General features: G+C 44.9%; 2 protein-coding genes across 2 annotated transcripts; both read right to left on the bottom strand.

The window, feature by feature from the left end:
- Window positions 1-1,699: 1,699 nt before the first annotated feature.
- On the bottom strand, window positions 1,700-13,493 carry GPATCH3 (G-patch domain containing 3). The gene is made up of 7 exons (XM_033953758.1): window positions 13,119-13,493; window positions 9,714-10,141; window positions 6,427-6,601; window positions 5,687-5,746; window positions 5,324-5,445; window positions 2,868-2,995; window positions 1,700-2,066 (listed from the first exon to the last, which is right to left on the bottom strand). Exons 1-7 carry the CDS (start codon window positions 13,483-13,485, stop codon window positions 1,847-1,849), a joined length of 1,500 nt encoding a protein of 499 aa, XP_033809649.1. The 5' UTR covers window positions 13,486-13,493; the 3' UTR covers window positions 1,700-1,846.
- Window positions 13,494-17,820: 4,327 nt separating this feature from the next.
- Window positions 17,821-23,590, bottom strand: NR0B2 (nuclear receptor subfamily 0 group B member 2). Its single transcript, XM_033956437.1, has 2 exons — window positions 22,881-23,590; window positions 17,821-18,702 (listed from the first exon to the last, which is right to left on the bottom strand). The coding sequence occupies exons 1-2, from the start codon at window positions 23,425-23,427 to the stop codon at window positions 18,461-18,463; spliced, it is 789 nt and encodes a 262-aa protein (XP_033812328.1). The 5' UTR covers window positions 23,428-23,590; the 3' UTR covers window positions 17,821-18,460.
- Between the last annotated feature and the right edge of the window lie 68 nt (window positions 23,591-23,658).

The raw sequence follows: 23,658 nt of genomic DNA on the forward strand, positions 1-23,658 counted from the left end.
AAGGTATTTTGATTGGTGGTATAACAAGAGCTCATTATACTTACTAAAAAGCCCTTATTAGCCCCAGCATTCGTGTCATATCGCTCAACCACTTCAAAGTTTGCAACATCATAACCCCACACAGGACAGTCAGGCCAAGCCCCCACCACATCACATCAATATCAGCAGAGGGGAATCCTAGTTAGTAAGTTCATTAACTTACAGCAAACATAATAATAATAAAAAATTTGACAGTTTTAAACAAAACTTCGGTTTAAAGTGGTTTCAGTCTCTACCGGAACGCTGCATGACGTTCCAGCTCCCTGGGATTTATCTGCAGCCTTGATATACAATCAGCTTATTCTCATCTTTTATTAGGGATAAGAAGCTGAAACAGCAGCAGCAAAAGTGACTCTCTCTTCCCATTTCTCTCTCTAAGCTCTAAAAAGGAAAATACTTTAATGATATCTAGCAGACTGGCTAAAATAGTTTCTGTAAAATGAGAATACTAGCACCAGCACCCAGAAAACCCACGCGAAGTACTATCTACCGCATGGGACAACTACCCAAATTACACACTAAGCTACACTACCTGACTTGGATACTGTCTGATACTAAAATTAACCGAGAGAGAGAACTTATTAGATTTTTGTGATTTTCCTTTGAGCATTTTAATGCTTGAAAAAAGAAAACATTTTAAATAAATTATAAAATACTAGTATTTTAGCCCGTTACATTAACGGGTGCTAGAATATATGTCTGTCTGTCTTTATTTCTGTCTCTCTCTTTCCCTCCCGCTGTCTCTCTCCCTGGCCCCCTTTGTCTGTCTGTCTTTCTGTGTCTCTCCCTGCCCCTGTGTCTTTCTTCTTTTCTTTCTGTCTCCCTTCCTCCCGCTGTCTGTCTATCTCTTTGTCTTTCTCCCTGTCTCCTATGCAGCAGCATTTCTCTCCCCCACTTCCCTGTGCAGCAGCCACAGCAGCAGCATTCCCTACCCCTTTATTTCCCTCCCTCCACACCACTTCCCTGTGCAGCAGCAGCAGCGTTTCCCCTACCTCCCCTTTCTCTTCCCATGGTCTGGCCGGCTCCCTTACTGCCCTCCCTTCCCGCGTCCCGACAAACCTGCCGATTCCAGCAGCGTGTGCAGTACTCCTACTGCCCTGATTTACGCTGGCACGTCCCTGATGACATCATCAGAGACGCGGCAGAGCAAATCAGGGCAGTAGAAGGCCCCCAAGCAGCGTGTGTAGAGTGCTGCACACGCTGCTGGAATTGGCAGGTTTATAGTCGGGACCGCGGGAAGGGAAGGGGGGGCAGTAATGGAGCCATGTCTCGGTCTCGCAGCGGGCTTGCCGGCTCCGGCCAGCAAAAGTTCATTTTTTAGTTCAAAGCCAACGCTGCGTCTCCTCTCTCGATCCCTGCCAGAGTCAGAAGTCTTCTCCAACTCTGGTGAGGTTCGATAGAGGAGCCGCGGCGGGGACTTTGAACAAAAAAATGAACTTTGTCTGGCCGGAGCCGACAAGCCCGAGAGATGCGCGGTAAGTGCGCATGCGCACTCTGCTGGCCACGGAACTACAGATCAGGAAACACGGCATTAAGAGTGCGCATGGTATTTACATGGTCATTATCACAAAACATTTTGACCAATAAAAAAAAGTGCTTGGGTTATAAAATACTGTGAATGTTGCACCCTGTGCAAGCAGTAGGAAGAATACCCCCAGTCTTGGAGCACTGGTTTATATAATTTGTTTTTCTGCTACAGTATTCATGCACAGTCCATTACATCACGCAGTGTAGCGGGTCCAAGTCAAATATTCCGTAGTGTGTACTGCCGGCTGCATTGTACTGCGTTAGAAAACTGAACTTTCTGTTACGTATCAGAGCGGCTGCTGGTCTTCTTGTCTGTGTCTGAGCTCTGAACAAATGGAAGTTCCCGTCGATATTTCATGCTGAAAGGTTGCTGGCGCCGAAACAGTGTGTCCCCTCCGTCTACATCATGAGGATCATCGTAAATGGTGGAGATGAGGATATTGTTGGCTTTGCGGAGCTTTTTCGCTGTATGAAATGTCTGCAGCCGTTCTCCATGGTACCTGTGGAGTAAAGGGACAAGGTGAATACTTGGCCTTTGATTTACTCAATACCTACATTACTGGATCCTGAGACTAAAGACCCTTTTCCCTTGCACTCGCTGTGTGAACCTGGACCAGTGACAACTTTTCAGACTTCCAGGTGTTTTCTGTGCTTTCATGTTCCCTCTCATTTCTTCATCCTGCTAGTATATGATCTAAAGCTGCCTCAGTTCTAGCCAAACCCCACAAAAGGCAGTCTCTCTAGTCCTTGACTGTCACATTTTTCTGGAGTGCAGGAATGCTTCATCCTGGTCCTTGGGACACACCCAGCCAGTCTGACTTGCAAGAGAAATAGCTGCATGCAGTGCCTCCATTGTAAACAAATTTCTCTAGTGCATATTCATTGTGGATACCCTGAAAACATGATCGATTAGGGGTACTCCATGGAGAGCCCAAGAGACACTGCTAATTATCACATCATGATGACTTGTCATTAGTGGGGTTTTCTGTCCTGTTTCCAGATTGGGGTGGCGTGGGATGGATTTAAATGTTTTATATATGACTACATGAATTATCAAATTGTTCAGTTATAATATACTTTGAGAGGGGTTGTGTGGTTTGTTTGTTTTTTGTTTAATAGTGAAACATGCGCTCAAATAGATCTCTAAAATCTCACTGTAATAGGTTGATTAAGTTTAATGAGGCAATTTCCTACTGGGAGTTGTTCCAAAAAGGGAAGGAATCTACCTATATATGAGCCCCTCTCCTCAGTATTGCATATGCCTTAAAGTCACAGGGGCTCAAGTCCCAGTCTGGACTCACCCTAATCCATGCCTGCACCTTGGGTTCTGCCCCTCATTATCAAGCGCCTCGGCCATTCCAGAGCCTTTGCTCCCCAGGCCAAGCCCCTCGGTCCAGCCCTGCCGTTCCATCAGCTTCCGTCCAATACCCTGGAAGGGGAAAAGATAAGTCAGAGGTTAGGCAGGTTTTCCAGGGCACAGCAGTGAGACTTCAGCTATTCAGCCCTTGTAGAAAAGGGGCAGACAGAGCTGTGCGCAGTACAGCAGGACTTTTGCTGATGACCTCCGCATTTGATTAAAGGGACAAGGTTCTTATCAAGAAAACAATTCCCCTTCTTCCTCCAGAACAGCAATTTTGTCTTCACATTCTTCTGCTTCATACTAAGCAGATGACTATAAAAGGTCATTCCTTGCGTGGTCACAAGGAATGCTAAATGTAAACAAAGTCCTTTTTCCCTTCAGAGCTTATGTATATTAACTTCCTAGATTCCATAAGAGGAAATTTCAAGAAAGCATTGGACAAATTCCTGCTGAAAAAAGGGATAGAGGGGTATAGATAGGGAGCTACTGCGCAGGTCCTGGACCTGTTGGGCCGCCGCATGAGCGGACTGCTGGGCATGATGGACCTCGGGTCTGACCCAGTGGAGGCATTGCTTATGTTCTTATATGTACGACTACCTCCCGTCCGGAAGGCAGACGTACATATGCGGCCGGTGTCGGGAACTGGAGAGCCTGAAGGAGGTCGGGAGACTGCAGATCAAGGTCCAGGAGCTGGAGGGCCTGCGCGCCTCAGAAGAATCACGCTGGGCAACTGAGGAACCACATCCAAGAGCAAGTTAGGGAGCTCGAGAAATTCATCGAGGAGGCCTACAGGATGGTGGAGGTACAGGATCACCAGCAATACAGACAGGAACCAACCGATGGAGGACTGAATCCACCAGGCGCCGAGGGAGAGCGACCTTGCGGAAGTACCGAGCAGACTGAGGAGGCTGAGACCACCGCGGTTATCCGCGGGGACGGGAATGGTGATGAATTTTGTCACCGTGTTATTCTCTAATTGTGATGTCATAATGCCTCATTCCACCAATGCCTAAGAGCCAACCTATGGCTCAATTGTTCTATACTTGGCGCACATAAAAACATAAGAATAGCCATACTAGATGAGACTAATGGTCCATCTAGCCCAGTATCCTGTTTCCACAGTTGCCAATCCAGGTTACTAGAGTACTTGACAAAATCCCAATAGCATAAAGATTCTAGAACCCCAAAAAGTCACAAGATTCCATGCTACTGATCCCAGGGCATTATCTGTCTCAAAAGCAGACCATGTATAGACTTTTCCTTCAGGAACTTGTCCAAACGCTAACTGCTGCTACCACATCCTTTGGCAATGAGTTCCAGCGCTTAACTATTAATTGAGTGAAAAAATATTTCCTCCTATTGGTTTAAAGCAGTGGCCTCAAACTCATGGCCCGGGGGCCACATGCGGCCCACCAGGTACTATTTTGAGGCCTTCGGTATGTTTATCATAATCACAAAAGTAAAATAAAACAGTTTCTTGATCATCTGTCTATTTAGCTATAAATGACAATATTATTATTAAGACTTAGCCAAAAGGAAAGATTTATAAACTATAAAGAGTTTTACCTCATGCAAAATTGTCATTTCTTTTTTTTTTTTTAATTTCTTTATTCATTTTAAAGCCATTAAGTAAGTGCAAAATAAAATAATCATATAATTCTATAAAAGCACTTAAATATAATTACAATTGTAATCTATGACAAATAGATATATCATCCCCTCCCCCATAATTGTATCTAAGAACTACGCTCTAATTGAGAATTGAAAAATACATTCCCGCCCTCCCACCCACCCTGGACGTGTATGACCAAAGGGCATAATCAGCAATCACTCTGCAAAATTTTGTCAATGGCTCCCAAATCTTAAGAAACTTCTTATAATGTCCCTGATGTATGGCCATAGTATGTTCCATCTTAAAAACGTGACAGAGACTCCCACCAAAAGGAATAGTTCAGTCTATCCCAGTTTTTCCAATTCCTTAGAATAAGCTGTATGGCAACCCCTGTCATAATAAATAGAAGTTTATTATTATGGGATGATATTTGGCTTTTAGCTCTCATCATAATGCCAAATAGCACAGTGTCATATGTTAGTGCCACTGAATTTTCCATTACTTTGTTTACCTGATACCAAATGGATCTCCAAAATTGAAATATCAAGGGACAATAAAATAATAAATGATTTAAGGTCCCAGGTTCGAGATGACAATGCCAACACCTATTAGACTTGGAACTATCTAATTTCTGTAATAAGACATTAACTATTTTTTCTGAGGCCCTCCAAGTACCTACAAATCCAAAATGTGGCCCTGCAAAGGGTTGGATTTTCAGACCACTGGCTTAAAGGTTAGAAAGCTGAGCTATCCTTGGCTTCCTGGCTCAAGCTCTCTCTCTGTACCTTAGTGTACTGCTCAAAGGTCCCAACTGGCTGCTCAAGAACAGACACGCTATCCTGTCCTTCCCGGCGTTTCTGTTCCAGCCGCATCTGCAGAAAATCTCTGGAGTCCTTATCACCTGCATCTGTGGAGAGAGAAGAGAGGAACACTTAAGAGATACATTCCCAGTGTTATGTTGTTCCTCAGAGGGAAAGCAACTAACATTCCCAGAACCTGGGTACAAGATTTCTCATTATAATAAATGAGAGGGGGTTGGGGGGTATCAGCCTCTGGGTTTTATGTGAAGGATTCCAAGGAAGCAGCAGCAGAAGGGGCCTCCCCAGCAGTGATGAAAATGATCAGTGCAAGACATGGCAACATGTTACCTTGGTCATAGTAAATGCTCATATCCACATCCCAGTCATCCGCTGTTTGTTCATCAAAATCTGTCCAAAGAATGGAAAAAAAAAAAAGGACTCAGATAAGACAAATAAACAATGGAGCAATATTTTGTAACAAAAATGTTTTTTTTAAGAGCAGATATGGGTGACATCCATGCAGTGCTTCATGTCAGTCTAACTGCTCACTGGCACCAACTTCTTAAGACTGAAAATTGTTGCAAAGAGCTGACTCAGGTTTTAGAGTGCCCTCTTCTGCTTTCCTCCTCATTTGCTCTTCATAAAAATGTGCATATTCTGCCTTTTCAGGAGAAAGCCTATTCAAAGTAAATTACAATGCAACAAGAAAAATAAAATTAATACTGAAGCAGAAAGATAACTTACTCATAATGTACATGGATGTACCTCACCTTGAACATATCAAAATGTCATGATTTAAAAAGTCAAATTTCAGCAAAATAGACCCAAATCTTACCTATAACTGAATGGTCAAACCTATAATTTCTGTTCTAAAAAAAAAAAAAGATATATTTCCCAGCAGCTGTAAAGAATTTCTGGAACACCCTCGATGCAATAGAACCTTGACTCAAATACAGCAAAGGAATGAGAAATCAGGATCCGATTGGAGAGGGACAGATGTTCCACAATACTGGAATCACTCCCAGGAAAGTCGACCTAGTTTGAAAAAGAATGTGGTACTGCTTCTGTTCTCTGGCTCTAAGCTTTACCTCCTTGCTCCTCCTGCCAAAACTGAGCATCGGTATAAAAAACCAGCCCCGAGCCGCCCTTCTCCCATTTCAGCTCAATCTCCTCCTCAAACAGACGCTCTTTGGTGCGCTCTTGATCTGTCACGTCCTCATGCAGAGCCTCGTGCCGCTCCCATTCTTCACATCTATCATCATCCTACCCAAGGAAACAAAGGAGAGAGAGAGTGTGAATATCAAGCCAGCTGTAGCCAAAGGCTAGCTAGCACCGACAACCAACCACCTTGGACTTCTCAATGAAGACAAACATGCAGAGATTTCAGTATTTTTCTGCTTGTACTTCAAAGAGAAGATCATTGCCAGAGGTTGTGGTAAAAGATTTGGACAAATTCCTGGAGGAAAAGTCCATAGTCTGTTATTAAGACATGGGGGAAGTCTCTGCTTGCCCTGGATTGGTAGTATGGAATGTTTCTATTCTTTGGGAATTCCACATGGAATATTGCACTCTTTGGGGATTCCGGAAAGCACAGTTACTTACCGTAACAGGTGTTATCCAGGGACAGCAGGCAGATATTCTTAACGCATGGGTGACGTCACCGACGGAGCCCCGGTATGGACACTTTTACTAGAAAGTTCTAGTTGGCCGCACCGCGCATGCACGAGTGCCTTCCCGCCCGACGGAGGAGTGCGTGGTCCCCAGTTAAGATAAGCCAGCTAAGAAGCCAACCCGGAGAGGTGGGTGGGTCGTAAGAATATCTGCCTGCTGTCCCTGGATAACACCTGTTACGGTAAGTAACTGTGCTTTATCCCAGGACAAGCAGGCAGCATATTCTTAACGCATGGGTGACCTCCAAGCAAACAGAGAGGGAGGCATCTGTGGTTATGAGCATGGAGTGAGGGGGCAGATGAAAAAGTAGACCCCTGGAAAGATTGGAGGAGTTCAACCACCATTGAAGAGATTGCTGAAGAGACGATGTCACAGAGATGGGATGAGAAAGAGGATCCGCGGTCTGTGACCATTGGTTGGTTAGAGTCCATTGAGGTGTCCTGAGGTGGAGTCGCGCCAGAGGAAGTACATGGACCGTCGAGGCCATGTGGCCCAGGAGGATCATCATCTGCCGAGCTGGAATGGAGCGATGAAGGAGCACCTGACGGCAGAGGTGGAGCAGGGTCCGTTGGCGGTTGGAGGGGAGAAACGCCCTCATCAGAGTGGTGTCGAGAACAGCTCCAATGAACTGAAGTCGCTGTGTGGGAAGTAGATGCGACTTGGGGTAGTTGATCTCGAACCCCAGGAGATGGAGGAAGGAGATGGTGTGCTGAGTGGCTTGTAGCACAAGCGGAGACGTAGTTGCTTTTACTAACCAATCGTCCAAGTAGGGGAACACCTGGAGGTTGTGAGACCTGAGAAAGGCCGCCACCACAATAATGCACTTGGTGAACACCCTGGGCGATGATGCGAGGCCAAAGGGTAGCACTTTGTACTGATAGTGGCGGTGCTGTATCTGAAATCAGAGATGGATTGGAATGTGAGTGTAGGCCTCTTTGAGGTCCAGGGAACATAGCCAGTCGTGTTGAGAGAGAAGAGGATAAAGCGTGGCCAGGGAGAGCATTCTGAACTTTTCCTTGACCAGGCACTTGTTGAGGTCCCGGAGATCGAGGATGGGACGAAGGTCTCCTGTCTTTTTGGGAACCAGGAAGTAGCGGGAGTAAAATCCCTGACCCCTTTGGTCTGGAGGCACCTCTTCGATGGCATTGAGAAGAAGGAGGGATTGGACCTCCCTCAGGAGGAGGGGTGTGTGGGAGGAGTGAGAAGCAGACTCTATTGGAGGATTGTCTGGTGGAAGAGTCTGGAAGTTGAGAGAGTAGCCGTGGCGAATGATGTTGAGGACCCACAGGTCTGATGTGATGACCTCCCAACGGTTGAGGAAGAGTTGAAGGCGTCCTCCGATGGGTTGAGGGAGAGATAATGATGGTGGGAGACTGGCTATGCCCTGGAGAAAGGAGTCAAAAGGGCTGAGATGGTTTTGACGGAGGAAGAGGCTTGGCAGGTTGGTGAGATTGAGAGCGAGCTTGAGTGTGTTGTTGCTGACGAGGTCTCCGAGGCTGCTGCTGGGGCGGGTTGAGAGGTCTGGCCGAGAACCTGCGCTGGTAAGAGGACTGCGTGGGAAAAAGAGAAAAAACGAGAAAAAAATGCGAGCGGGAAGGCAAAAAGGATGTTTTCAACGGCCGTTGAAACCACATGCGACTTCTTCACTCCGCGGAAACGAAGAAACTGGGGACCACGCACTCCTCCGTCGGGCGGGAAGGCACTCGCGCATGTGCGGTGCGGCCAACTAGAACTTTCTAGTAAAAGTGTCCGTACCGGGGCTCCGTCGGTGACTTCACCCATGCGTTAAGAATATGCTGCCTGCTTGTCCTGGGATAATCTTGCTTACTCTGAGATAAAAGAATGTTGCTACTCTTTGGGCTTTTGCCAGGTACTAGTGACCTGGATTGGCCACTGTGAGAACAGGCTACTGGGCTTGATGGATCATTGGGCTGGCTGACTCAGTAAGGCTATTCTTATGGTTTCTGAGATGATGTGACTTGGACACATAAGTATGCAAGAGGATCATTGAGGGGTATCAGAGCGTCATTTAATCCACAGATGCACATGCATCACAGAATATAAACTCCATTTGTTCTGTGCAGAATTCTGATTGTCGTCCTGTCTCCTGGCTTACCAAATGCATCAACATAATCAGCTGCATTGCTTTAAGATTCAAGTGATTTAAACTATGCCACAGTCTGTTTTTGCTGCAATATTACTCGCTAACTTTTTTAACCCTAAAAAGAAGTTGGAAAGGGGAATAGCAGGCATGCAGAGAACTTGCTGCTCCAGAATTAATAGAGACAGTCCAACAAAACCAGAGCTATGGAGTTGATACACCAAACCTTCAACTTCGACTCCTTTATTTTCTACTGTCTGTCTGATATTAGGCTTAAATTTTTTTTGTTCTGGGTCTAAAATTCTGGTAAATATAAAGTATAAACCAGTATTTTAGATCCAGGTCAAAGATATAAAATAATAAATTTACCTTACATTATAATGTTGTCAGAGTAAGTACACTTTTACTGACTCAGATGCAACCTAAAATTGCTTCTGATTCTGACTCCAAAGCCCTGAATGAAAACTATGTTACTTTTACAACAATGATAAATACAGTCCAGCTGTAGCAAATACACAGCTATGACTCATGCTATGGACTAAGAGGGCTCTCAGCAGAGCTTCTGCCCCCCCCCCCCCCCAAAAAAAAAACCACAGTACTTACATCAAAGTGCAACTCATTGCCTGGGTTATCTTGCTCTTCCTGTCTCAAGGTATCAGTTTGTTTCCATTCTTTAAACTCAAAGGGAGGCTCCTTCCCTCCTGAAATTTCCTCTCCTGTGGCTGTGTACACCAGGTCCTCCTGCTCCACAGTCTCAGAGTCCTGGTAACTGAATGGCACATTGCAATAGCGCCTGCCGGAACCTGTCTTGGGGAACTTGAGTGCCAGTCTCTTGATGATTCTTGGGGGCAGTCTGCAGGCCTGGATTAGTTCCAGGAAGACTTTCATAGGAGTCCCAACATTGCCCTGGGGCATCAGTGCTGGAGGGTTCAGTTCTGGCATACTCTCCAGGTCCGCCTGTGTAAATGTTTCACTGTCGGCTTTCTTACTTCGCAGTTGCTTTTTGGTTTTATAGGGAAAGGCGCATGAATCTAAAAAAAACCCAACAACAACCCAAAAAAACCCCAACCAAATAGTTTATTTATATAATTCTGGTTTAATGGCTCATATCATCATAGTCTATAACATGACTAATAAGACTGCTTCAGTGTTAAGTCTGTTTTTTCTCTGGCTTGTTTGGATGGCTCAGCAGTGTCCTCCTGCTCCTTTGAGCTTCCAGCTTAATCCAAAGCAACCAGTGCTGAGCTTAGAGCACCAGGAGCTTTTGTTAACTACCTGGGAACTCCCCTTCTAGTTTTAATCCCTCCCAGTTTACAACAGAAATAAATCCATGGCCACCTTCCAGTACCCTGCAATCATGGACTTTTATGTTTCAACAACTTTATTGATGACAACGCTACAGCCAATACAAGAGAACATCATTGTCAACATCAGACAAAAGATTTACACATCAAATTTTCATATAACAAACTAAGGGCTAGATTCACTAAAGTCATCAATTGCTGCTAAACCTGTTTTCACAGGTTTAGCAACGATTGCTGCTAACCGACCCGATTCACAAAACGGCCCACCGTGTGTTTTTTCCCTCAATTGCCCATTTTCTGATTCAGTTCTGCAAATTAGTAAAACCCTGTGCAAATTAGCCAAGCGATTGATTCACTTACATTGCTTGGCTATTTAGCATCGGGTTTTACCGATCCTAAAATCTGATTGCTGTAGACCTGTCGGTAACTGTGTTATCAACAGGTCTGCCTGGGTTCTTTTTTCAATGGCACAGATATTTTGTGTGCATTACACAAGCAAAATATCTGCCCATTTAAAAAAAAGAAAAACTACCACTCTCACGGCCCTCCCCCAACAATCGTGGTAACCCTAAAACAGTGGTCTCAAACTTGCGGCCCGGGGACCACATGCGGCCCACCAGGTACCATTTTGAGGCCCTCAGTATGTTTATCATAATCACAAAAGTAAAATAAAATAGTTTCTTGATCATATGTCTCTTTAGCTATAAATGACAATATTATTATTAAGACTTAGCCAAAAGGAAAGATTTATAAACTATAAAAAGTTTTACCTCATGCAAAATTGTCATTTCTTTAATAAGACATTAACTATTTTTTCTGTGGCCCTCCAAGTACCTACAAATCCAAAATGTGGCCCTGCAAAGGGTTTGAGACCACTGCCCTAAAACATACAGCAGGAGGGATAGCCAGACAGGGACTTCCTTAGGCTCCTTCCTAAGGAAGTCCCTGATTGGCTCAGATGCTTCAGACCCTGCCCACGGGAGGAGCCTGAGGCGTCCGAGTCAATCAAGGCCTTAGTCCCCTCCCTGTGCATCACATGATGCAACAGCAAGGGGCCTAAGGCCCAGTGCCATCAAGGAAGGAGCCAAGATTGGCAGAACATCTGTTTTATTAAAAGCAGAAGCCACGACAGCAATGACAGAAGGCCGCTTCCCCTGTCACCACTGCTAGGGCTCTGCATTGTGTCAATCGCTCACTGCGCAATTGAGTCGGTGAGTTTGCGTGCAAACTGTTTGCATGCAAACTTGATAGTGAATCAATCGCTGTTGGAAAATCAGCCAACGGCGATTGAGTCGCTATGTTGAATGAATCTAGCTCTTAATCCTCCAGTGCCCCGGGTAGCACAGTTAAGACTGTGAGCCTGCTGGGACAGATAGAGAAAATACTTAAGAGTACCTGATTACTATTCAGTGTATTGTAACATAACATAGTAGATGACGGCAGATAAAGACCCGAATGCTCCATCCAGTCTGCCCAACCTGATTCAATTTAAATTTTTAAATTTTTTCTTCTTAGCTATTTCTGGGCAAGAATCCAAAGCTCTATTTTATTTATTTATTTTATTTATTTATTTAGATTTTTATCCCGTCCTCCCAGTAGCTCAGAACGGTCTACAAGTGAACATACACAATGGAGGGTAATTAGACATATAAGAAGTGCAACAGGTTTGAATGATTGGATTTACAAGACTGAGATGTGATTTAAATACAGGCAATACAGCAATTTAGGAGTAGAGTTCAAATATAAGTAGTTTAGTTTAAGTACAGTTATGTGAGATTAGGTAGTTGTGTAGTTTAAGTACAGTTATGTGAGCTTAGGTACAGTTTGTCAGAGGATAGACTAAGAGACGACTGTACTGAAATTTAGGGAGAAGATAGGTACTGTGCTTGGGTTCCAACTGCCAAAATCTCTGTTAAGACTTACTCCAGCCCATCTACACCCACCCAGCCATTGAAGCCCTCCCCTGCCCATCCTCCTCCAAACGGCCATGCACAGACACAGACCGTACAAGTCTGCCCAGTAACTGGCCTAGTTCAATCTTTAATATTATTTTCTGATTCTAAATCTTCTGTGTTCATCCCACGCTTCTTTGAACTCAGTCACAGTTTTACTCTCCACCACCTCTCTCGGGAGCGCATTCCAGGCATCCACTACCCTCTCCGTAAAGTAGAATTTCCTAACATTGCCCCTGAATCTACCACCCCTCAACCTCAAATTATGTCCTCTGGTTTTTACCATTTTCCTTTCTCTGGAAAAGATTTTGTTCTACGTTAATACCCTTCAAGTATTTGAACGTCTGAATCATATCTCCCCTGTCTCTCCTTTCCTCTAGGGCACAGGTGTCAAAGTCGGTCCTCGAGGGCCAGAATCCAGTCGGGTTTTCAGGATTTCCCCAATGAATCTGCATAAGATCTATTTGCATGCACTGCTTTCAATGCATATTCATTGGGGAAATCCAGAAAACCCGACTGGATTCCGGCCCTCGAGGAGGGACTTTGATACCCCTGCTCTAGGGTATACATATTCAGGGCTTCCAGTCTCTCCTCTTTGGGTTTATCTCTTCATGAAAGAGTGGTTAATACATCACAATAATTAAAAATACTAAAAGTTTGGGGGGGGGGGGCGACGACAATCCTTTTACCACCCAAAAACACCAGGAAATTTCGTTTCAGAGGCCTCTCCCTTCCCCAGATCCAAAAAGTACCTGCGTCCAGGGAGACCCGCACCCGGAGAATCACGCAGCGGCTCGGCAGCCCGTTGCCCTTCTCGTCCACCCACTGCCTCCCTGCGTACATGCGGAAGAACTGCCGCTCTCGTCCCGGCCGCACGGCCACCACACAACAGCAGGCCCCGCCCGCCTCCGGGGAGCCTGGCCGCCGCTCGGGCCGGTGCCGGTAGTGGAAGCAGGCGAACCCGTCGCTCTCCGTGAACTGACTGAAGTAATTGCGCAGCTGGGCCGAGCGGAAGCCGGCGGGGACGTTGCCGACGGCGCAGTAGACGGCCTCACTGGGCACCGCCATCTTGGCACGCTCACGTGACCCGCGCGGGATCAAGACGCGTCGTGTCGTCATCGACCCGCATGCGCATTCCGCTGGCGCCGGGTTTTTTGTACTCGTGCTACGTCGTAGAGCTGCGACGTACGTGGTTAAAAAGCCATTTGGCGTTGGTGGCCCCGAATTCTGGAGGTCCCCTAGTGTCTAGTAAGAGGATAGAGTTGCTCAGATCATCCAGTCTGGCCTTCCTGGCTCTGAATATGTGTGCCCTAAAAGACAGCACCATTCCCTTCTCCCAAGTGAGTCCCCTTGCCAGTCAGGTTTTCAGGAGATCCACCATGAAAATGCATGAGATTGATTTGCATCCACTGCCTCCATTAAATGCAAATTTCTTCATGCATGTGGGATATCCTGAAAACCTGACTGGCAAGGAGGTACACCAGGACTGACTTTGGAAACACCGCCTTAGAGTTTACAAGCTAATCTGCCTAAACTGAAAATGTAAATAGGAGAGTGGTGGTGGATGGGGAGGGCAGAAAGGTAGGTTACTATGGGAAAGAATAGTCTAAGGTGGCTTAAATGACATCTAATTGAAGACATTAGGACAGTGACCCACCAACTTTCTCAAACTGCGGCACACTAAAGGTAGTGGCTGCGGCTCGAGGGCACTCGGAATTGCGGGTCCTGAGATGTGGGGGGGGGGGGGGGGTGCCAGCAGGGAAGAGGGCTGTAAAGAAGGAGAGGTGCTGGCTCCTGCTGATTGCCTACAGGATGTGCCTCTCGCCACTGCATTAGAATATTTTATGCCATTGCTTCTTAACCAAGTGGGGCACACCTAGCCAGTTAGGTTTTCAGGATCACCACAATGCCTTTGCATGAGATTCTTCTGTCTTGAAATCTCCATGCTGAAAATTTGCACACCACTTCTTCGCTGTGCAATATGATGGGCATTTGTCACTCATTGTTTGCATCAGATATTCGTGGATTTCCTTTGGAGTTTTCTTCTGCAGGAATAGAAACTTCATGATGGCTCAGAGTTCCGCACTTTTCATTGACATGGTTCTATCAATTGGCACGTTGCAAAATAAAATAACACTTTTTCAGCAAAATAATGCTCAGAATTTAGGAAGTTGGTTGGGCTGAGAACTTTCCAGCATCCCCTTGTACTGCTTTTTCTGTGTAGTTTACAAGAACAGAATCTTTATAGGCTCTGCTGAGAGAAGGCAAGGAGTAAACATTGAATCCCAGGTATGGAGCACAGTTTTTCCATTTCTACTGGAGCCGTAGATTACCCTATACTTGGAAATTAGTGAGGGAAATACAGAGGAGAGATTTGCACAAAGGAATCACAGACACAGATTCTGTTTTGTATAAAAATTTGGAACTGGAAAAGTCTTGTACCCTGACTAAAGTATCTCATCCTAAGTTCTTAAATAAAGTATGGTCAGTGGTTGAACAATAAAGATTTGGAATGGAGGAGATTTATTGAGATATTGCATATATATCTTAAGTCTTGAAGGATAATTTCGCCCCCCCCCCCCCCTCTTTTGGAACACTCATGCCTGATCCTACAGAGAAACTATGCTTGGGAGACTATCCCCATCCCATTTTTACAAAACTGCGCTAGCATTTTTAGCGCTGGCCACGGCAGTAACGGCTCCAATGCTCAGAATTTTATGAGTGTTGGAGCTGTTACTGCTACATCCAGTGCTAAAAACACTAACGGTTTTGTAAAAAAAAAAAAATGAGGAGGGGTATGTTTATCCTATATAACTCCTGATATTGAGGCCTTCTCAGAGACAATAGGGATGGGTTATATTAACATATAGTGACTTTTGATGCGTAAAAATACTCAAAGGTGAGGAGGGAACATTTAGGCTTAACACTGTCTTCATGCTTCTAATATTCTAGCCACTGCTTCACCCACACTTATGGAAGAATAACTAGAAAACCTGTGTTGCTAAAATATTTATTCTGGCAAAACAAAGAATATTTTCAAAGATGCAAAAACATTGTCTTAACAAAATAATAACTTAAAACCTCTATGTACAAAAATGCAGAGAAACACCTAACCTTAAATACTGACATCCAAATGATGTGGGCAAGGGCTCCTTTCCTGCAGTAGATTAGCACCAAAAATGGTACCAGAGGAAACAGTCAGCTTTGCCATATGTGTTTAGGGTCTGGGACAATTCAGTATGGCCATTTCAGTATGGCTGTTTCAGCGCCGAATTAACCATGTTGAATCTTCCTACACCCAGCTGTCAGCTCGGGCGAATCATAGCAGCACCTGACCTTGTTTGGGGAGTGTGGAGATGCTCCCCCCACAGCCCCTCAAACTAAGGATGCCCTCATACCTTCCCCAACACTCGAGTGCCCTCCCTGCTTCCGCTTCCGCAAACCTCTTGAAATATTGGTGGCACAAGCAGCAACTTCTACCTCCTGCTCGCAGTGCGGTCATTTCAGCACAGGACATTTCATCGTGGCCACACTAAATCATTCTCTCCACCCCAGTGGCAAATGGGGATGTGGAATACCCCTCCAGGTGTCGTGGGGAGCGGAGGGGGGGGGTGGATTGCCTCCCCAAGATGCTGTCTTGCAAGGGAATTATTGCCTCTCCACCTCCCCCCACCCCAGATACCTCTTGAAATGTTTGCTGGTGTGAGCATCTTCCACCCTTTGGGCCAGCCTTGTCTTTCTTCTGACATCACTTCCTGGTTGCAAGACGGGGGCGTCATGTCAGAACAGAGATAAGGCCGGTGCATGGGTCTAGGGACAATTCAGAGGAGGACAGAGACGTGGAGAGGATGATTCAGCATGGCCGTTTCAGCCCCACAGCCCTTAAAAGGACACACACTCATCTGTCTTCTGCACTTTGTCAGTGAAAGATTCAAGGGCATCATTTGGAGCCTAATATTCAGCTCTTCTTATTCCAAGTAACAGAGGGGCCCTTTTATTAAAGCTTTGTGCCTACTAACAGACAGCATGCATTAAATCAGTGTTTACCAAGTTGGTCTGCAATACCCCCTTGCCCAGTGGCATAGTAAGGGGGCTGGGAGGGGTGCGGTCTGCCCCGGGTGCCATCTCCCTCGGGGCGATGCCCCCCCTTCCCATTCCTCCCCCTGCCGTGCGCACGCCCCTTCCCTGTACCTTTTTAACTTCTGCGTGAGCGGCCACCAACTTACTGCCCGCTCGGCTTCGGCACTCTGACTTCACTTCCGGGACCCACACCTAGGAAGTGATGTCAGAAAGAGCACTGAAGCCAACCCGGGCAGTAAGGGGCGGGGAGGAGCATCACTCACTTTCGCTACGCTGCTACCCTTGTCAGCCAGGTCTTCAGGATATGTATGAAATGGATTTGCATACAATGGCGGCAGTGTATGCAAATCAATCTCTTGCATACTCATTGTGAATATCCTAAAATCCAGGATCCACTTGGGAAACAGTGCTTTAAATATCACATGGCTCTTAGGTGTACAGTGAGAGATTAGAGAAACTGGGCCTCTTTTCCCTTGAAAAGAGGAGACTGAGAGGGGACATGATCGAAACATTCAAGATAATGAAGGAAACAGACTTAGTAGATAAAGACAGGTTGTTCACCCTCTCCAAGGTGGAGAGAACAAGAGGGCACTCTCTAAAGATAAAAGGGGATAGATTCCGTACAAACGTAAGGAAGTTGTTCATCACCCAGAGAGTGGTAGAAATCTGGAACGCTCTTCCGGAGTCTGTTATAGGGGAAAACACCCTCCAGGGATTCAAGACAAAGTTAGACAAGTTCCTGCTGAACCAGAACATACACAGGTATGAATTACCGCTGCTGGGTCAGACCAGAGGTCCATTGTGCCCAGCAGTCCGCTCCCGCAGCAGCTCCTAGGTCAAGGACCTGAGCCCTAACTGAGTCTAGCCTTACCTGCATATGTTCTGGTCTAGCAGGAACATGTCTAACTTTGTCTTGAATCCCTGGAGGGTGTTTTCCCCTATGACAGCCTCCAGAAGAGCATTCCAGTTTTCCACAACTCTCTGATAAGGCTAGTCTCAGTTAGGGCACTGGTCTTTGACCTAAGGGCCACCGTGGGAGTCGACTGCTCAGCACGCTGGACCACTGGTCTGATCCAGCAGTGGCAATTCTTATGTTTAGTGCAGTGCTTCCCAAACCAGTCCTTGGGGCACACCTAGTCCCATCAGGTTTTCAGGATATCCACAGTGAATAAGCATATGAGAGATTTTTAAGAGGATTGGCCAGGTGCCTGGAGGGATTTCCAAAACTTGGCAGTTTGTCTGGGTTTCGGAAGGCCCAGAGCTCAGGGCCATGTCTGAATGTCCTCTGCGCATATTCAGACCGATGTGATGATGTCATCATGTAGATGTCTGCGCATGTGCAAAGGACATCCAGACAAGCCCTGAGCTGGTGGAAGGAGACACGTGGTTTGTGTGGAGGTGTGGCTGGGGAGAGTGGGGCGGGGCCAAGTGTCCTTTTTTTTAAAAAGAGGAAATCTGGTAACCCTAAATTTGTATAACAATGAGTCAATACATGCAGATCTGCCTCATGCATGCTCATTAAGGATATCCTGAAAACCTGGCAGGAGTAGGTGAGCCTCAAGGACTGCACTCTAAGCTTTAGTAAAAGGGGCCCCAGAATTAGCTAATGCATCAGTATGATGGGTGCTTTCCCAGTAAGATAAATGTATTATTATTCATTCATCGACATATTTTATATGGACAAATAATATGGCACATGTAAACATTTTGTTTTGTAGTTTAAATTGTTTGTTTTCTTTTCTTTTAGTAATTGTGACATTAAGGGGCGATTAATCAGTACAGTTTATGTTCATATCTGTGGGTTGAAGTTTGTTACATCGCTCTGTTAATGCATCCTCTGGCCTGGCCTGCAGTGCCCTCTGCTGTTCCAGTACTGGGTTGCTCTTGGCTTGCAGTTTCTGGTGAACTAGAGCCAGGTGGGTGTTATCTAAAAACCTCCCTGCCTAGGAGGTCTTTGTATCTGGAAGTGCTTGCAGGTTTTTGTGGACCTGGGAAAGGGTTTGCCTCTGCTTAATCACTGCATGTATAGCATTTCCATGACCAGCTCCACGATGTCCGCATTTCCAATCACTGACCGAAAGAAAAGATCCGAGATCAGTGCTGGGAGGATTGTTTTCAGGGTGGACGCAGTTAGTAGGATACGGGCAAAGCGGCCAGGATCTCCAGGGTGGAGGGGCATTAGAAGCTCTCGTAATGCCTTCTGGGCTTCCTGCTGTAGGCTTTCTATGTACAAAGAAGCTCTTAGTCCTCGGACATCTGGTGTGGAGGAGGGAGGGGGGAAAGAAGGAGGAATAAAACAAAGAACATAAAATGAAAAGCTTAGATGTATTTTCTATTCTAAACACAATTACACTTTCTGCTAAGATCTAGTCACATAGCCAAACTTTAAATTTGAAGGGGAGACAAAACTGGCTCTGCCTCCTGCTTTCTCTCCCCCCCCCCTCCGTATCTGAACTGACAAAATTTCCCAAGCCCTGCCAACAGAAAATATCCTCCACCAGCAGCCTGCCAGTTGGTGGCTGTATGCCCCCCTCCCCCGCATCCTTTAATATATAAGACTCTAGGACAGTGGCTCTCATGGTTACCAGATTTGAAAATCCAGGCCCATGGCCATGCCCCCAGGCCTGCCCAGTTCTGCCCGCCCCCAGCCCCACCTCCCTTAACCTGTTTGTGTGTTCGCGGATGCCATCCTGATGTCGGAATCTTTTCAGACCCCCCAGACGTCTGGTAACACTTCTTTCAGTTAATTCCTCGGGGCACACCTAGCCAGTTAGATTGTTAGGATATCCACAGTGAATATGAATGAGATAGATTTGCATAGCAAGGAGACAGTATATGCAAATCAATCTTATGAATATTCACTGTGGATATCCTAAAAATCTTGACTAGTTGCGTGTGTGCTGAGAACTAGGTTGAGAGTCCCTCCTCTAGGAAAACAATGTTCCAAAGGTATCTAGCCAGGTAAATAGGTAAATGCTTAAGTAGACTGTCTTGGGTGAAAACTGAAAGCCTCAAGTGGCTAAGAGTATGCGCAGACCTGCTTTTAGTTGGATTAAAGAGATGCTCATTGGGTGTGATTAGGTGATAGTTTAACCACATACATGTAATTTGCTAATTTAAAATGTATACTTTTTTTCACTCCCTATCCACCATTTGCACAAATAACAGTTGCCACTATACACAGACATTTTTGCACGCCTTTATTTTGTAGGCCAGGCAAAATGGTGGAAACAATTATAAAAAAATAAATAAATTGTGGAACACGTAGACAAACATGATTTAATGGAACGGAGTCAGCATGGGTTCAGCCGAAGGAGATCTTGCCTCACCAATTTGCTTGACTTCTTTGAAGGTGTGGATAAAGCTGAGCCGGTTGATGTAGTGTATCTAGAATTTGAGAAAGCTTTTGAGAAAGTTCCTCATGAAAGGCTCCTGAGAAAATTAAAGAGTCATGTGATAGGTGGCAAAGTTCAATTGTGGTTTAGAAATTGGTTATCGGATAGAAAACAGAGGGTAGGGTTAAATGGTCATTCTTAATGGAGGAGAGTAAACAGTGGAGTGCCGCAGGGGTCTGTACTTGGACCAGTGCTGTTTAACTTATTTATAAATGATCTGGAAATTGGAACGACGAGTGAGGTGATTAAATTTGCAGATAACACTAAACTGTTAAAATTTGTTAAAATGCATGCAGATTGTGAAAAATTGCAGGCGGACCTTAGGAAATTGGAAGACTGGGCATACAAGTGGCAGATGAAATTTAATGAGGACAAATGCAAAGTGATGCACGTTGGGAAGAATAACCCAAATCACAGTTACCAGATGCTAAGGTCCACCTTGGGGGTTAGTTCCCAAGAAAAAGATCTGCGTGTCACTGTAGACAATACGATAAAACCTTCTGTCCAATATGCGACTGCATCCAAAAAGCAAACAAGATGCTAGGAATTATTAAAAAAGGGATAGTTAACAAGACTAAGAATGTTATAAAGCCTCTGTATCACTCCATGCTGCCACCTCACCTGGAGTATTACGTTCAATTCTGGTCTCCTTACCTCAAGACAGATATAGCGCACTAGAAAAGGTTCAAAGAAGAGCGACCAAGATGATAAAGGGGTTGGAACTCCTCTCTTGTGGAAAAGAGAAGGATGAGGGGAAATATGATTGAAGTCTACAAAATCCTGAGTGGAGTAGAATGGGTAGATATGGATCGATTTTTCACTCCATTAAAAATTACAAAGACTAGGGGACACTCAATGAAGTTACAGGGAAATACTTTTAAAACCAATAGGAGGAAATATTTTTTCACTCAGTGAATAGTTAAGCTCTGGAACGCATTGCCAGAGGTTGTGGTAAGAGCGGATAGCGTAGCTGGTTTTAAGAAAGGTTTGGACAATTTCCTGGAGAAAAAGTCCATAGTCTGTTATTGAGAAAGACATGGGGGAAGCCACTGCTCACCCTGGATCGGTAGCATGGGACGTTGCTACTCTTTGGGATTCCGGAATCTTGCTTTCTTTGATTTCGCATGGAATGTTGCTACTCCCTGGGTTTTTGCCAGGTACTAGTGACCTGGATGGGCTCCTGGGCTAGATGGACCATTGGTCTGACCCAGTAAGGCTGTTCTTATGTCCTTTCACAGCTAGACTTCCTTTGACAATCAGCAACAAGGACAAGGCCAGTGCATGCCAAATGCCCACACACCCTACAACTCAGCATTTCAAGGCTGACCTGGAAATGGTTAATGGATAAGCAAATTCTTAATGAGAATAAATGCTATAATAAGCAAGAGTTACAGAAAACCAGCAAAATATTTGCAGTTTATTAATATACTCCGCAGTGCACTGCTCTTCTGCTCCCGACTCGCTAAGTTATATTGATTGATTGACTTATTTGTAAATTTCGCTGTAGATGTACAGTCTCTTGTCATGTAAACTATTCTGGTACTGCGGTATACAAAAATAAAGTTATTATTATTAGTTATTATTATATTTATGTAAATTTTAAGGGATTTTAGAGTTTAATCATGAGGGATTCTAACCTTACTGCTAAAATCCACGTTAGCCCCTTGGCAATTTAGAGAGATGTCTTCCAAAGGGGAAACACTAATCTGTTTTGACCAAGTTTGTGCTCTGAAAAGGGAATACTTGTTGCTATGAACTATTTTACTGCTGTAGTACACCTTGTATCCATATTTCCAGGAGGCAGAATTTAATCTGGTTATAACATAAAAAATTAAATTTAAGCAAAGACAACTGCAAACATGTTATCTTAAAGCAGTGCATCTCAAATCTTTCGAGGCATATGTAAGTGGTCTGGTTTTCCAGATTGCCACAAAGCCTATACATGAGATAGATTTTCTTAAAACGAGTCGCCATGCATACGCATTGTGGTAATCCTGAAAACACGACTGCCTTGGCGTGCCTCTGGGAGAGGGCTTAGAAGCATTGGCAAAGAGATTAAGGGGGGAATTTATCACTGTGGGCTACCGTTAAGACCATTTATTCTACTGTTTACCCTGGTTATTATGAACTAGGTCTCGTTGTATAAAATGGGACCTGTGTTAAAATCGCATGAGTTAATGCCAGTCTGTTTTTTCAGGATATCCCCAATGAATATGCATGAGTTGAGGATATCCTGAAAACTAGACTGGCTAGGTGTATATCCCAAGCTTCCTCCCTATCATTTAAGGTAGTAGTGTGGAAGCATAAATAAATAAGCACTAGCTTGTGTTCTGAATTAACAGTTGTTTATTAATATATCGATATATGAGGGCATGCAAGTCTTAAATGTAGACAAGGTATGTTCTAATTTCTGGACAAAAGCCTGTCCTTTATATAGGAAATTTGGCATCTTAAATACAGAGGGCTCACATAATTGCATAAAAGATTTATTAGCATGAGAGCATAGATCAGTCTACTAATAACTTCTACATATGGTTTATATTTTTGCGATAAACTCTATCAAATTGGTAACGGTTCAATATACGAATGCCCTACTATGTTGTCTTTTCCTGAAGGTCTCGGGGTCAAGTAACATACGTCTTGTCATTTACATTAAAGACATGTGTTAAGCTGCATCAAGGGAAAAGGATTAAACAGAAACTTACAATATTATAGAAACTGAGCCTTATCAATTTCATTTTTTTTCCACAGTAGTTCTATATCTAGTCCTTCGACTCACCCAGCCAATGGGATTTACATAATATCTGCAATGATTAGGCTTGACATAAATTTCCATACAATGCATGCAAATCTGTCGCATGCATAATTTGAGGAGATCCGGGAAACCTGATTGGTTATAGCACCCAGGACAGGCTTGGGAATCTAGAGGAAGAATATTGTGTTGGAAAGATTGCTTGGGTAATCCAACTCGATGCCTAGATGTTATCCTCTGAATATGTTATACATAAGCCTGTTGGCACTGCTAGGTAGCCCACTTACCAGGGTTAAAAAGAATGGCTCCTTTCAGATACGCATACTCTTTCTGGCTTAGGTCCAAGCTCCAAAACTTGTTCAGACAGCACTGTAGCCTCTGCACTCCCGCTAGGGTGGGTTGTGTCCTACCATACTCTGGGCTTCGGCTGCAGGGTTGACCATCCAAGAGGATTCTCTTAAGCATGCTGGGTGCCAGCGTCTCTGTGACTTCAAAGCTGACCATCTCTTGAGCAAGCCCTATAATGAATAACGGAGCCCAGCAGCTTTCTAGGAGAAGGAGCTGGTCTTCCTGAGGCAGCAGCTGAAAAGATGGCAGATTCTTCACAAAGCTAATGGTCTTGACCAGGACGTTGGAGGCTGCTTGGCAAGTGAGGTGTGGAGTCTTAAGGCATACTGTCCTGCGGTTTTCACAAAGGCAGTGGTGTTGTGCTAGGCTGTAACAGGCCCCAGCAGGGTCGTTTTGGCTCAAGATGGTGTATAAGATAGCATTCTGCCTTTCTGCATTGACCGAATTGCATTGGCAATTTTCACATCCCAGTTCTAGGCTTGTCATGATTGTTTGCCTCAGTGACGCCTTCAGTAGCCTGATGGACAAGCTCTTGCCTTGCTATGAAGAATAGTGGAAAAAAAGACCTCTCTCCAATGCTGTAGCTCTTAGATCACTCCTGTCTGGCTTATTCTGGTAAGTCTGGTTGTTGATCTCAGCTCTATTTATAGAGCTGAAAGCAGGGAAGTAACCTTGACCTCACTGACTAAGCTGCATTCATTGAAAAACAAAACGACC

The sequence above is a fragment of the Geotrypetes seraphini genome, chromosome 8 (genome assembly GCF_902459505.1).
Source record: "Geotrypetes seraphini chromosome 8, aGeoSer1.1, whole genome shotgun sequence".
Lineage (NCBI taxonomy): Eukaryota > Metazoa > Chordata > Amphibia > Gymnophiona > Dermophiidae > Geotrypetes > Geotrypetes seraphini.